Genomic DNA, 16277 nt, shown 5'->3' with positions numbered 1-16277 from the left:
AAATCAAGTCTGAAAAATTTAAAATTGAAATTACCGACTTTAGAAGCCTGTGTAGCCCTTTACATTTGCACTTTATATTGGTTGAAAATGGCAGATCTGGGCACTGATAAACACCTAAATTTGAACGCAGAGGCTGTACGGTAACATGCTAGGTCAGAGTTCTGGCTCTACGCTTCACAGCGCTGTATGGGTTCAATCAATCAATCACATTTATTTATAAAGCCCTTTTTACATCAGCAGATGTCACAAAGTGCTTATATAAAAACCCAGCCTAAAACCCTAAACAGCAAGCAATGCAGATGTAGAAGCACATTCTGACAGCAGTTCTGAACTTCAGCACCTCATGCAACAAGAAATTGCCCCATCCCTCGACTTTAGCAAATGCTTGGATGTCTGAGTGATGCAAATTCTGTAAAATAAGAGGACTCTATGCCAAAATGTGCACTTCACATTTACTTTATCATCAGTGTCATGTATTGATGGACTCCAAGGGAAGCCAGGCCTCCCCATTTTGTTTTGCTAAAAATGAATAAAACAAACATTAAATAATTAATCTTTCGTCTGTGTTTCATAATTTTCCTTCAATTGGCAAGAGGCTGAAGGTATCTCACAGGCAAAAGCATCCGAGCGAGCGAAACAGAGTGTAGGTATTATCTGAGACTCTCTGGTCCAAATGAGTATGATAGTGTAGCTGCCCATAGCATAGAATGGCGCTGAAGGAGATGGTTGCCGTTGTCACGACTTCCACCGAAGTCGGCTCCTCTCTTTGATCGGGCGGTGTTCGCCGGCTCCTCTCTTTGTTCGGGCGGTGTTCGCCGGCTCCTCTCTTTGTTTGGGCGGTGTTCGCCGGCTCCTCTCCTTGTTCGGGCGGTGGCCGGCTCCTCTCCTTGTTCGGGCGGTTTGCTCCTCTCCTTGTTCGGGCGGTGTTCGCCGGCTCCTCTCTTTGTTTTCGCCGGCTCCTCTCCTTGCGGTGTTCGCCGGCTCCTCTCTTTGTTCGGGCGGTGTTCGCCGGCTCCTCTCTCTTTGTTCGTGCTCCTCTCTTTGTTCGGTGTTCGCCGGCTCCTCTCTTTGTTCGGGCTCTTTGTTCGGGCGGTGTGGCGGCTCCTCTCTTTGTTCGGGGGCGGTGTTCGTTCGGGCTCCTCTCCTTGTTCGGGCGGTGTTCACCGGCTCCTCTCTTTGTTCGGGCTCGGCTCCTCTCTTTGTTCGGGCGGCTCCTCTCCTTGTTTCGCCGGCTCCTCTCTTTGTTCGGGCGGTGTTCACCGGCTCCTCTTTGTTCTTTCCTCTCTTTTCGGGGGTGGTCCTCTCTTTGTTTTCGCCGGCTCCTCTCCTTGTTCGGGCGGTGTTCGCCGGCTCCTCTCATTGTTCGGGCGGTTGCTCCTCTCTTTGTTCGGGTGGTGTTCGCCGGCTCCTCTCCTTGTTCGGGCGGTGTTCGCCGGCTCCTCTCTTTGTTCAGGCGGTGTTCACCGGCTCCTCTCTTTGTTCGGGCGGTGTTTGCCGGCTCCTCTCTTTGTTCGGGCGGTGTTCGCCGGCTCCTCTCCTTGTTCGGGCGGTGTTCGCCGGCTCCTCTCTTTGTTCGGGCGGTGTTCGCCGGCTCCTCTCTTTGTTCGGGCGGTGTTCGCCGGCTCCTCTCTTTGTTCGGGCGGTGTTCGCCGGTCAACTTCATCAGCCTTCTACCCATCACCGCTCCATTTTTAATTTTCCATTTTTGTCTTGTTCCCCACACACCTGGTTTACATTCCCTCATCACATTGTGTATATATATTCCTCTGTTCCCCCCCATGTCCTTATGTGGTATTGTTTTGTGTTACGTGTTTTATGTGACACGCCAGGCTAGTTTTCCATGTTCTGTGTTCATTTCACGAAGTATGTTTATTCGGTAAACAATAGCTTTTGTGACTGTTTTCGGGCTTTGCACTTTTGCCATTTTTGCTGGAGGTTTTGATGCAGTTGCGTCCATTTTCTGTTTGCTCCTGTCTAAATAAAGTGAGCGCTTGTTCACAACTCTCTGCTCTCCTGCACCTGACTTCGCTACCAGTACACACCCCCCGTGACAGCCGTTTTACGCCGCTGTAACCAATTGTGCTATTGTGTATGTTTTTTCATATTATCTGTATGTTATTGTGTACATAATGTTTCTGCCACTGTGTCTTATGACCGAATAGAGCTTCTAGATATCAGGACAGCGATTACTCACCATGTACTGGAGGAATACTTTATCTTCATTGAGTCGGACGGGAAGGATTTACTTCAGAAGCCCAACAAGGCCCCCACCCCGTTTTTCACAGGAGAAAGAGACGGCGGCATTGTGGATGAATATCCGGGTGCCTTGTTAGGCTCCGTCGCCGAGAGGGTAATCTACCTTTACCGTCGGTCCTATTAGCCAACGTACAATCAATCGATAATGAAATAGACAAACTACAATCATGCATATCCTACCAACGGGACATTAAAAACTGTAATATCATGTTTCACCGAGTCGTGGCTGAACGACAACATGAATAACATAGAGCTTGCGGGTTTTAAGCTTTTTCGGCAGGAAAGAACTGTTGCCTCTGGTAAGACAAGGGGTGATGGTCTATGTATATTTGTAAACAACAGCTGGTGCACAAAATATAAGGAAGTCTCAAGGTTTTGCCTGCCTGAGGTAGAGTATATCATGATAAGCTGTAGACCACACTATTTATCAAGAGAGTTTTCATCTGTATTTTTCGTAGCTGTCTACAAACCACCACAAACCAATGCTGGCACTAAGACCTCACTCAATGAGCTGTATACGGCCATAAGTAAACAGGAAAACTCTCATCCAGAGGTGGCGCTCCTAATGCCCGGGAACTTTAATGCAGGAAAACTCAAATCCGTTTTACCTCATTTCTACCAGCATGTTAAATGTGCAACCAGAGGGGGAAAAACTCTAGACCACCTTTACTCCACACACAGAGACGTGTACAGAGCTCTCCCTCACCCTCCATTTGGCAAATCTGACCATAATTCTATCCTCCTGATTCCTGCTTACAAACAAAAACTTAAGCCGGAAGCACCAGTGACTCGGTCATTAAGAAAGTGGTCAGATGAAGCAGATGCTAAGCTACAGGACTGTTTTGCAAGCACAGAGTGGAATATGTTCCGGGATTCTTCCGATGGCATTGAGGAGTACACCACATCAGTCACTGGCTTCATCAATAAGTGCATAGATGATGTCATCCCCACAGTGATTGTATGTACATACCCACACCAGAAGCCATGGATTACAGGCAACATCCGCACTGAGCTAAAGGGTAGAGCTGCCACTTTCAAGGAGTGGGACTCTAACCCAGAAGCTTATAAGAAATCCCGCCATGCCCTCTGACAAACTATCAAACAGGCAAAGCATGAATACAGGACACAGATTGAATCGTACTACACCGGCACACGTCGGAGGTGGCAGAGCTTGCAAACAATTACAGATGACAAAGGGAAGCACAGCTGCGAGCTGCCCAGTGATACGAGCCTACCAGATGAGCTAAATTACTTCTATGCTTGCTTCGAGGCAAGTAACCCTGAAGCATGCATGGGAGATTCAGCTGTTCTGGACAACTGTGTGATCACGCTCTCCATGGCCAATGTGAGTAAGACCTTTAAACAGGTTAACATTCACAAGGCCACAGGGCCAGATAGATTACCAGGATGTGTACTCCTGCAATCTCTACTGCACTCAACACTGCCTTTTCACATCTGGATAAAAGGAGCACCTATGTGAGAATGCTATTCATTGACTACAGCTCAGCATACAACACCATTATGCCCTCAAAGCTAATCATTAAGCTAAGGACCCTGGGACTAAACACCTCCCTCTGCAAATGGATCCTGGACTTCCTGACGGGCCACCTGGGGGTAAGGGTAGATAACAACACATCGGCCACGCTGATCCTTCAGGGATGCATGCTAAGTCGCCTCCTGTACTCCATGTTCACTCATGACTGCATAGACAGGCACGACTCCAACACCATCATTAAGTTTGCCGATGACACAACAGTGGTAGGCCTGATCACGAACAACAATAAGACAGCCTATAGGGAGGAGGTCAGAGACCTGGCTGTGTTGTGCCAGGACAACAACCTCTCCCTCAATATGAACAAGACGAAGGAGATGATTGAGGACTACAGGAAAAGGAGGACCGAGCACGTGCCCATTCTCATCGACGCAGCTGCAGTGGAGCAGGTTGAGAACTTCAAGTTCCTTGGTTTCCACATCACCAACAAACTAACATGGTCCAAACACACAAAGAAAGTTGTGAAGAGGGCACGACAAAGCCTATTCCCTCTCAGGAGACTGAAAGGATTTCTAATGGGTCCTCAGATCCTCAAAGGTTTCTACAGCTGCACCATTGAGAGCATCCTGACGGGTTGCATCACTGCCTGGTATGGCAACTGCTCGGCCTCCGACCACAAAGCACTACAGAGGGTAGTGCGTACGGCCCAGTACATCACTGGGGCCAAGCTTCCCGCCATCCAGGACCTCTATACCAGGCGGTGTCAGAGGATGGCCCTAAAAATGTTCAAAGACTCCAGCCACCCTAGTTATAGACTGTTCTCTCTGCTACCACATGGCAAGCGGTACTGGAGCACCAAGTCTAGGTCCAAGAGGCTTCTTAACAGCTTCTACCCCCAAGCAATAAGACTCCTGAACAGCTAATCAAAGGGCTACCCAGACCCTTCTTTTACGCTGCTGCTACTCTCTGTTTATTATCTATGCATGGTCACTTTAACTCTGCCTACATGTACATATTACCTGAATTACCTCAACTAACCGGTGCCCTTGCAATTTGACTCTGTACTGGTACCCCCTTTATATAGCCTCGCTATTGCTATTGTTATTTTACTGCTGCTGTTTCATTATTTGTTACTTTTTTAAATATATTTTTTTACTTATCTATATTTACTTAAATATTTTTTCTTCTTAACTTCTTAAACCATTGTTGGTTAAGGTCTTGTAAGTAGGGTAGCGGCAGGGTAGCCTAGTGGTTAGAGCGTTGGACTAGTAACCGGAAGATTGCGAGTTCAAACCCTCGAGCTGACAAGGTACAAATCTGTCATTCTACCCCTGAACAGGCAGTTAACCCACTGTTCCTAGGCCGTCATTGAAAATAAGAATTTGTTCTTAACTGACTTGCCTGGTTATAAAAAAATAAATAAATTAAAGTAAGAATTTCACTGTAAGGTCTACGCCTGTTGTATTCGGCACATGTTACAAATACAATTTGATTTGATTTGAATTCAAGAGAAGCCAGCAAGCATTTGGCCTCCCTTGACAAAAAGTATAACAATTTGCCAATCAGCGTTGAGCTAAACTGAGCGAGCTCAACTGTGAACGGTCCTGGTGGAGAAAAAAAGTGTCAAGTGAAGCCAGCTTGGATTTGACATGTCTCTTATCAAATCAATTTCATTAACAAAAATAGCCTGAATTGTTGCATCTTGTTGGGTTGTTGTCCTCCAGTGGCTAACTAGCTAAAATGGGCCCTTTCCTAATTAGCCATGGATGGAGATAGGGATTTGGACTTGTGGTTTTACTTAATTTTCTGTATTGGCCAATGATTATAATGGTGATTCAGATCCAACCATTAATTCATACATTGTTGTGCCACTGGCCTTTTATTTATTTTTTATTTCACCTTTATTTAACCAGGTAGGCTAGTTGAGAACAAGTTCACATTTGCAACTGCGACCTGGCCAAGATAAAGCAAAGCAGTGTGACACAGACAACAACACAGAGTTACACATGGAGTAAACAATAAACAAGCCAATAACACAATAAACAAATCAATGACACAGTAGAAAAAAAGAAAGTCTATGTACAGTGTGTGCAAAAGGCATGAGGAGGTAGGCAATAAATAGGCCATAGGAACAAATAGTTACAATTTAGCAGATTAACACTGGAGTGATAAATGAGCATATGATGATGTGCAAGTCGAGATACTGGTGTGCAAAAGAGCAGAAAAGTAAATCAAATAAAAGCAGTATGGAGATGAGGTAGATAGATTGGGTGAGCTATTAACAGATGGACTATGTACAGCTGCAGCGATTGGTTAGCTGCTCAGATTGTTGATGTTTAAAGTTGGTGAGGGAAATAAAACAATAATCCAACTTCAACGATTTTTTTCAATTCGTCCCAGTCACTGGCAGCAGAGAACTGGAAGGAAAGGCGGCCAAATGAGGTGTTGGCTTGGGGATGATCCGTGAGATATACCTGCTGGAACGTGTTGTTATCGTGACCAGTGAACTGAGATAAGGTGGAGCTTTACCTAGCATAGACTAGGTAGCCAGTGGGTCTGGCGACGAATATGTAGCGAGGGCCAGCCGACTAGAGGTCGCAGTGGTGGGTGGTATAAGGTGATTTGGTAACAAAATGGATGGCACTGTGATAGACTGCATCCAGTTTGTTGAGTAGAGTGTTGGAAGCTATTTTGTCGATGACATCGGCGAAGTCGAGGTTTGGTAGGATAGTCAGTTTTACTAGGGTAAGTTTGGCGGCGTGAGTGAAAGAGGCTTTGTTGCGAAATAGAAAGCCGATTCTAGATTTGATTTTTGATTGGAGATGTTTAATATTAGTCTGGAAGGAGAGTTTGCAGTCTAGCCAGACACCTAGGTGTTTATAGTTGTCCACATATTCTAGGTCGGAACCGTCCAGGGTGGTGATGCTAGTCGGGCGGGCGGTTTTAGAAAGAGAGGGTCCAGATTGCCTTGCCCAGCTGATTTGTATGGGGCCAGGTTTTGCAGCTCTTTCAGAACATCTGCTGTCTGGATTTGGGTAAAGGAATAGCTGGGGAGGCTTGGGCGAGTAGCTGCGTGGGGGTGCAGAGCTGTTGGCCGGGGTTGGAGTAGCCAGTAGGAAGGCATGGCCAGCCATTGAGAAATGCTTATTGAAATTTTCGATTATTATGGATTTAACAGTGGTGACCGTGTTACCTAGCCTCAGTGCAGTGGGCAACTGGAAGGAGGTGCTCTTGTTCTCCATGGACTTTACAGTGTCCCAAAACTTTTTGGAGTTATAGCTACAGGATGCAAATTTCTGCTTGAAAAGCTAGCCTTTGCTTTCCTGACTGACTGGGTGTATTGGTTCCTGACTTCCCTGAACAGTTGCATATCGTGGGGACTATTTGATGCTATTGCAGTCCGCCATAGGATCCTTTTGTGCTGGTCAAGGGCAGTCAGGTCTGGGGTGAACCAAGGACTATATCTGTTCTTAGATCTGCATTTTTTGAACGGGGCATGCTTATCTAAGATGGTGAGGAAATTACTTTTAAAGAATGACCAGGCATTCCCGACTGACGGGATGAGGTCAATATCCTTCCAGGATACCCGGGCCAGGTCGATTAGAAAGGCCTGCTCGCAGAAGTGTTTTAGAGAGCGTTTGACAGTGATGAGGTGTGGTCGTTTGACCGCAGACCCATAGCGGATACAGGCAATGAGGCAGTGATCGCTGAGATCCTGATTGAAGACAGCGGAGGTGTATTTGGAGGGCAAGTTGGTCAGGATAACACAGCAAGGACATCAGGGTTGTAAACAAAACAAACTAAGGGAGGAGGCTTCTGATGTTGAAATTCATGAAACCAAGGCTGGAGTAGTGTGTTCTAGCTGTGTTTGGGTGGAGTCCGGGTGAACAACTGAGTAGGCCGGGAGGTGGGCCTCAGGGATAGTTTTGGTACTGGGTAACTCGGTGGGTGCTAGCTAGCTGTGGAGATCAGGAGAATGGTCCAGGGTTTACGGCAGGAATCCGGCGTTGTAGTGGAGAGACAGTCTGTTACTAGTAGGCTAACGAGAATTATCCAAGCTAAAAAAAGGTCTGGTACCTGTGCAGAAGGTAAAGGCCGCTAGCAGTGGCTAAATAGCTTGTAGCGAATTAGCTGGCTAGCTTCTGATGGCTAGGTGGTTCTTGCTATAAGGTTTAAAAATTAAAAATAATAGCGGTTCCGTATCACATTGGGTGAGGCAGGTTACCGGAAGGTATAATTGAACTAAAATGAAGAAAAGATTGAAAATAAAATTTAAATATATACAACAACAAAAAAGACAAAAGTACACGAGAGGACGAACAAAACACGTCTACACTGCTACGCCCTCTTAATCAGAACGAGGCCTGAGAGGATGGAAGTTCAATATTCACAGTAGCTAGATTTAGAAGGCTAATGTTAACTAGCTAACGTTGTCCATGAATGGGACTTAGTCTAGCGAGCAAGCATTTTAGCCAGGTAGCCTAGGACAACAAAAAAATAAAAGAGTGTACTGTATGACAGAGTGATAGACCGTTTTCTCAACATGAAAGAGGATGGCATTGACGTATTTCTACAAGTAGGATGAGTCAACATGTTTTTCTACTTGTATGAACGCGCACATACACACACGCACGCGCGCACACTTAAATCAGAACCACGGACAGCCACATCATGGGGGCCTCCCCAGTGATTTTACCCACGCACGGCTACTGTATATCATAAAACTCATGTTATACAGTGTCAACGTTTCTGATCCCTATGTTCGGTGCACACTTACGAGATGACATGTCATCATACCCTGGGTTGTTTTGAACAGAATGAGCCTATGTTTGTCTATTTTGAAGAAAATTTGCTACAGCACACACAACTGAATGCACTCATGACTCCTTTCTATGCACACATAAATTATCTGTTTCCCTGAATTGCACTGTGATAGCCTAACACTGTAAAAACGTATTTTATAACTTAGCTACTCATTTTGGAATTAGAACAGGCTTTCAAATGATGCCCACCTGACCCAGATTGTGATTTATAATGGACAGTTGTGTGATGGCTGGGATGCAGGGTTGTGTTCCAAAGAAAATAACTACAAGTGTGCTTGCTCTAGTTCCTCTGTGGCAAAGCTTGGAGAGTTATATAAAAAAGCACCTTAGTTGAAGACTCTTCTCTGAGTCATAAAAGTGCATTGAAATTACTTCGGAACTGTGCACACTTTGGAGAGGTGTGGAGCCACTTGGATACACCAGTTAGTCCTCTCACTCAAACCCTTGTAATTCCTTTGTCTTATGCTGCTCCTACTCCACATTTTCCAGGAATATTCTTGTTATATTACTGAATGTATTTCCAGATTTGGTAAACAACAAATGCGGCAAAAAGAACAATACCTGTAAAATGCACATATAATCAACAGTGTAATGTTTATTAGACCTTTGGTCTAATAATTTTAGCATAATCTTGAAACTGTTCAATTTCAATTGCTACCATTGTTATGCATACTCTTCTCATATTTCTTCTGTAAGAAACATTTCCATTTAGCCCTATCCATTTAGGCCAATTCCCTCGAGTGTAAAGGTTTAAACCATGAATACCCTATCAACAAAAGAGTGATCAAATTAAGATCCTACATCTGTACTAAATTCTCTTTTCACTACAGTGTAAATGTGAGATCCAGCCTTGAATGTAGTGTACATGGAACACAGAGAATACACATTTTTGGGAGGTGTCCTGCTGGTGTCAGATGGTTTATAAAGTGGACGTGTAGCCCTCGCCTGCCGCCTCTAGTCTCTCCCTTTGTTGTTTGGGGCGGTGCATGTGGAAGGAAGAGCAATAATGTACAAATTTGAATGAAAAAGTGTCTGGCTAATGAGAAAATGCAAATGAGTTCTAAGAACTGGCAGAAAGTGGCCTTCATTTGATGAAGAAACAAGGATGAGGGGAGAAATTAACAGCAGATCACATTCAGATTGACACCTGAGTGGCAGATGAGCTAGCTACCATTGTACTCATGGGTAGAGACATAGGGTGTGTGTGTGTGTGTGTGTGTGTGTGTGTGTGTGTGTGTGTGTGTGTGTGTGTGTGTGTGTGTGTGTGTGTGTGTGTGTGTGTGTGTGTGTGTGTGTGTGTGTGTGTGTGTGTGTGTGTGTGTGTGTGTGTGAGAGAGAGGTGGGTCATAGGAAGCCAATTTTAAATGTATTTATTTTTGTTTCAACTTCATTTAACCAGGTAGGCTAGTTGAGAACAAGTTCTCATTTGCAACTGTGACCTGGCCAAGATAAAGCGTAGCAATTTGACACATACAACAACACAGAGTTACACATGGAATAAACAACACATACAGTCAATACAGTAGAACAAAAGAAAACAAAAAGTCTATATACAGTGAGTGCAAATGAGGTAAGTTAAGGAAATAAATAGGCCATGGTGGCGAAGTATTTACAATATAGCAATTAAACACTGGAATGCTAGATCGGCAGAAGATGAATGTGCAGGTAGAGATACTGGGGTGCAAAGCAGCAAAATAAATAACTAAATACCAGTCTGGGGATGAGGTAGGTAGATAGATGGGCTGGTTACAGATAGGCTAGGTACAGGTGCAGTGATCTGTAAAATGCTCTGACAGCTGGTGCTTAAAGCTAGTGAGGGAGATGTGAGTCTCCAGCTTCAGAGATTTTTGCAATTTGTTACAGTCATGGGCAGCAGAGAACTGTAAGGAAAGACGACCAAAGGAGGAATTGGCTTTGGGGGTGACCAGTGAGATATACCTGCTGGTGTGTGTGCTACGAGTGGGTGCTGCTATGGTGACCAGTGAGCTGAGATAAGGTGGGGCTTTACCTAGCAGAGACTTGTAGATAACCTGTAGCCAGTGGGTTTGGCGACGAGTATGAAGCGAGGGCCAACCAACGAGAGCGTACAGGTCGCAATGGCGGGTAGTGTATGGGGCTTTGGTGACAAAACGGATGCCACTGTGATAGACTGCATCCAGTTTGTTGAGTAGAGTGTTGGAGGCTATTTTGTACATGCTTCAGTGTTGCTTGCCTCAAAGCGAGCATAAAAGGCATTTAGCTCGTCTAGTAGGCTTGCGTCACTGGGCAGCTCGCGTCTGAGTCTCCCTTTGTAGTCCATAATAGTTATCAAGCCCTGCCACAGTACACTGTAGATTAGGGACCCTATGGTTATAAGATGAATTCAGCCTTAAGATACTTTTGGGATACCTGGCAGTCAGGTCTCATTGAACAATAAGCCAGTGAGTGAGATGCATCTTTTAAATGGAAACAGCTAACTCTCCAGCTAGCCAAACCAAACAAGCAGACTTGCCATCATTCCTTAAACTCTACGGGTGAAAAGAACCACGTATATCCAATCAACACTCAATGACAAAAACAAAAAAGCTGATAATTAAAAAATATATACATACAAAATATACAGAGCTCTCTGTTTAGTCTGGCTTATAACGCTTCTTCCTGTCAATTCAATTTATTGCAATTATGAGCTTAAACTTATTTTTGTTTTAAGATAACACTGTTATGATGCAGGAAATGGAGAAACTCTACCAAGCTTAAAGCCTTCGGTTTCCCACATATAATTGCTGGAAAGTGAACACATCCCTGGTACTTGCATGTTGTGGCAGTTCTATAGTCAGTTTAGGGGTGACACTGGACCTATTCATTCCTGCTGGAATAAAATCCAGATTGTATCTCTTTACAACATTACCAGCAGCTGATGTGAGTACACTGTAGATACAGAGAGATGTGGAGCTCAGTTATATTGGTGTTAATGCTGGACGTTTTTACAATTCATACCATTTGAATGAGCGGGCACACTGGAGGTTTGGGCTATTTTCACATTATGTTTCAACAACAGTTCTCAGAAATGATTCAGTACACCCAGGGTGAGGAGAAAATAAATAAATACACTGTGGATGTATAGTATCTGTTTGTGTGTAAATGCAGTCTGGCTGAGCCCCGTTGGAAACCCTCCACAGATTTAAGGAGACTAGGAGAGACTATTTAATTCATACATTACCATTGTACCGTAACAACTCTGCACACAGAGTGATTCTTCGAAGTCTTAAACAAATCTACTTTGAAACAAAAGTATACACCTCACACACATGGTTATGGACTTAAAGAAGACACCTGTACAATGCCATATATAGAGTTGAAATGTATTCCATTCTGAGTTTGCATCCCAATATTACACTTTATATACATCACATAAGACTGAAATATAACAAAACTGTTTGACATGGAAACAGTGGATTATCGTCGTTAAAAAAAATACAAACTTTATTAATGATAAAATTATGAAAAATAGAAATAAAATTTGACCCATGTGACCAAAGAGGGTGCTTTTGGTTATTGACTGTAGGAAAGGGCTACATCCTTACTTCAGAAAATTGTCTATTTCCTCAAATAAAGTATGGATCCATGTATTTTTTCTCTCAATGTGTTTCTGAATATTGCTAGCAACAACAGAATAGACACATTTTCAATGACATACCAACAGAAGAAAATGAGAACATTTCTTTACAATGATGTCAATTTTATTTCTCAACTCCTAACATTGAACAAATTACGCTCATTGGAGCCAATTGCACTCACTGGAGTATCTGACATAGGCTTTGAAAAAGCACGCGCGAATCGGCTACCAGTGTGGCAAGTGCCTCTGGCTGCTGATAAGCTTTCTTGGCTTGGACATACATTTTTGCCAACACATAGCTATCCTTAACCAGCTTAAGTTTTGTTCTGAGCAAAAAATGAGTTACTTTTCTAGCTAATAGGCAATGTTAGAAATTACACTTCCTCTTCCAATTATAATGTGGGAGGTCAAAATAAGGAAAAATTATTTACCAAATCTATTAATTTTAAAATGTTGATTACTTCTCCTTGCCATTATCATTCACCTGATGAGAAGGGTCCCTGGGTCGTTGGGTTTGCCTGGGAGCGTGTCCCTGGGTTATTGGGTTTGCCTGGGAGCGTGTCCCTGGGTCGTTGGGTTTGCCTGGGAGCGTGTCCCTGGGTCGTTGGGTTTGCCTGGGAGCGTGTCCCTGGGTCGTTGGGTTTGCCTGGGAGCGTGTCCCTGGGTCGTTGGGTTTGCCTGGGAGCGTGTCCCTGGGTCCCGTTGGGTTTGCCTGGGAGCGTGTCCCTGGGTCGTTGGGTTTGCCTGGGAGGTGTCCCTGCCTGCCTGGGAGCGTGTCCCTGGGTCGTTGGGTTGCCTGGGAGCGTGTCCCTGGGCGTGTCCCTGGGTCGTTGGGTTTGCCTGGGAGCGTGTCCCTGGGTCGTTGGGTTTGCCTGGGAGCGTGTCCCTGGGCCTGGGAGCGTGTTGGGTTTGCCTGGGAGCGTGTCCCTGGGTCGTTGGGTTTGCCTGGGAGCGTGTCCCTGGGTGTCGTTGGGTTTGCCTGGGAGCGTGTCCCTGGGTCGTTGGGTTTGCCTGGGAGTGTGTCCCTGGGTCGTTGGGTTTGCCTGGGAGCGTGTCCCTGGGTCGTTGGGTTTGCCTGGGAGCGTGTTTGCCTGGGTTTGCGTGTCCCTGGGTCGTTGGGTTTGCCTGGGAGCGTGTCCCTGGGTCGTTGGGTTTGCCTGGGAGCGTGTCCCTGGGTCGTTGGGTTTGCCTGGGAGTGTGTCCCTGGGTCGTTTGCCTGGGTTTGCCTGGGAGCGTGTCCCTGGGTCGTTGGGTTGCCCTGTCCCTGGGTCGTTGGGTTTGCCTGGGAGCGTGTCCCTGGGTCGTTGGGTTTGCCTGGGAGTGTGTCCCTGGGTCGTTGGGTTTGCCTGGGAGCGTGTCCCTGGGTCGTTGGGTTTGCCTGGGAGCGTGTCCCTGGGTCGTTGGGTTTGCCTGGGAGCGTGTCCCTGGGTCGTTGGGTTTGCCTGGGAGCGTGTCCCTGGGTGGTTGGGTTTGCCTGGGAGCGTGTGTCCCTGGGTCGTGTTGGGTTTGCCTGGGAGCGTGTCCCTGGGTCATTGGGTTTGTTGGGTTTGCCTGGGAGCGTGTCCCTGGGTCGTTGGGTTTGCCTGGGATTGGGTTTGCCTGGGAGCGTGTCCCTGGGTCGTTGGGTTTGCCTGGGAGCGTGTCCCTGGGTCGTTGGGTTTGCCTGGGAGCGTGTCCCTGGGTGGGAGCGTGTTGGGGGTTTGCCTGGGAGCGTGTCCCTGGGTCGTTGGGTTTGCCTGGGAGCGTGTCCCTGGGTCGTTGGGTTTGCCTGGGAACGTGTCCCTGGGTCGTTGGGTTTGCCTGGGAGCGTGTCCCTGAGTCATTGGGTTTGCCTGGGAGCGTGTCCCTGGGCAAGAAAAGGTTGCCCCTGGTTTAGAGCCACATCACATGTTAGTCTGTCTCCAATTGTTACTCCTACACAGCATTCTAAAAGGAGAAAAATGAAAAGAAGGAGAAAGAGAGAGAATGGTTTGTGAAGAGGCTCTCCGGTTACATCAGTTGGTAATTAACTGACACCCTGATAGTTCTGGACAACGAGAGCCTTGCTGTCATCAGCCACTCAGTGACATCCTAGCAACATCTTCCCTGGACCCCCCACCTCCCCAACTCCCACGCAGGCCATCAGTCCTTGGAGAAGACCCCAAGCTAATGTGGAGTAACAAGGTCCTGAATGGGCTCTGGTTTGGCCTTTGTGTGGCCCCACTGCAGAGTCTCTTTATGTACACAGTCTTTGACGCTGTATGTTTTCTGTCTCTTAATTGCATCGCCCATTGCTTCTCCTGATCAATCGATACCTCCTCCACGGTGACATCAGCCTCTCCTTTCACTGGGGCTTTCCAGGTGATGGGAGTTTCGTAGGAGAGTTGGTGAGAAAAAGGCCTCATCATGCCACCGACTGCTGAACCAAGAATGGGTGGTTTAAGTACCCCCCCCCCCCCCTCCTCGACAGACCCCCCACCCCAAGGATTATCTGGTGAACTCGTTGTACAACGTGCTCATGGGAATTGGTCATCAGAGGAGTTTGGGTGATGTGACCTATCTGTTATCAGAAAAATGAAAACCAAAACAATTTCAAAGATTTTACAGAGTTACAGTTCATATAAGGAAATCCGTCAACTGAAATAAATAAATTACGGCCTAATCTATGGATTTCACATGACTGCGAATATAGATATGTATCTGTTGGTCACAGATACCTTAAAAAAAGGTAGGGGCACGGATCAGAAAACCAGCCTGTATCTGGTGACCACCATTTGCCTCATGCAGCACGACACATCTCCTTCTCATAGAGTTGATCAGGCTGTTGATTGTGGCCTGTGGAATGTTGTTGCACTCCTCTTTAATGACTGTGCGACGTTGCTGGATATTGGTGGGAACTGGAATAGATGATTCTGCCTGTGAAGAAGCCGGATGTGGAGATGTATTATTATTTATTTTTCACCTTTATTTATTTAATCAGGTCGGCCAGTTGAGAACAAGTTCTCATTTACAACTGCGAGCTGGCCAAGATAAAGCAAAGTAGTGCAACACAAACAACACAGAGTTACACATGGGATAAACAAATGTACAGTCAATAACACAATAGAAAATATATATATACGGTGTGCGCAAATGTAGTAAGATTAGGGAGGTAAGGCAATAAATAGTCCATAGCGGCAAAATAATTACAATTTAGCAATTAAACACTGGAGTGATACATGTGCAGATGATGAATGTGCAAGTAGAGATACTCGGGTGCAAAGGAGGAAAAAAAATATAACAATATGGGGATGAGGTAATCGGGTGGGCTATTTACAGATGGGAGGTGTGAGTGTACAGGTGCAATGATCGGTAAGCTGCTCGGACAGCTGATGCTTAAAGTTAGTGAGGGAGATATAAGACTCTAGCTTCAGTGATTTTTGCAATTCGTTCCAGTCATTGGCAGCACAGAACTGGAAGGAAAGGCGGCCAAAGGAGGAGTTGGCTTTGAGGATGACCAGGGAAATATACCTGCTGGAGAGCGTGCTACGGATGCATGCTGCTATGGTGACCAGTGAGCTGAGATAAGGTGGGGCTTTACCTAGCAAAGACTTATAGATGACCTGGAGACAGTGGGTTTGGCAACAAATATGAAGCGAGGGCCAGCCAATGAGAGCGTACAGGTCGCAATGGTGGGTAGTGTGTGGGACTTTGGTGACAAAACGGATGGCACTGATAGACTGCATCCAGTTTGTTGAGTAGAGTGTTGGAGGCTATTTTATAGAGGACATCACCGAAGTTCGATTGGAGATGCTTAATGTGAGTCTGGAAGGAGAGTTTACAGTCTAACCAGACACCTAGGTATCTGTAGTTGTCCACATATTCTAAGTCGGAACCGTCCAGAGTAGTGATACTAGACAGGCGGGTGCGGGCAGTGATCGGTTGAAGAGCATGAATTTAATTTTACTTGCATTTAAGAGCAGTTGGAGGTCACGGAAAGAGTGTTGTATAGCATTGAAGCTCGTATGGGAGGTTTGTTAACACAGTGTCCAAAGAAAGGCCAGAAGTATACATAATGGCGTCATCTGCATAGAGGTGGATCAGAGAATCACCAGTAGCAAGAGTGACATCATTGATGTATACAGAGACTGCC

The 16277-nt window shown here is 45.8% G+C and overlaps 1 protein-coding gene across 1 annotated transcript; it reads right to left on the bottom strand.

Moving 5' to 3' along the window:
- Positions 1-12623: 12623 nt before the first annotated feature.
- Positions 12624-14553, bottom strand: LOC135507504 (sporozoite surface protein 2-like). The gene is made up of 3 exons (XM_064927017.1): positions 14461-14553; positions 14085-14092; positions 12624-13980 (listed from the first exon to the last, which is right to left on the bottom strand). The coding sequence occupies exons 1-3, from the start codon at positions 14551-14553 to the stop codon at positions 12624-12626; spliced, it is 1458 nt and encodes a 485-aa protein (XP_064783089.1).
- Between the last annotated feature and the right edge of the window lie 1724 nt (positions 14554-16277).

Source organism: Oncorhynchus masou, chromosome 21, assembly GCF_036934945.1.
Source record: "Oncorhynchus masou masou isolate Uvic2021 chromosome 21, UVic_Omas_1.1, whole genome shotgun sequence".
Classification (NCBI taxonomy): Eukaryota; Metazoa; Chordata; class Actinopteri; order Salmoniformes; family Salmonidae; genus Oncorhynchus; species Oncorhynchus masou.
Note: the sequence above shows the minus strand (reverse complement) of the source record. Positions and strands in the feature narration are given on the sequence as shown.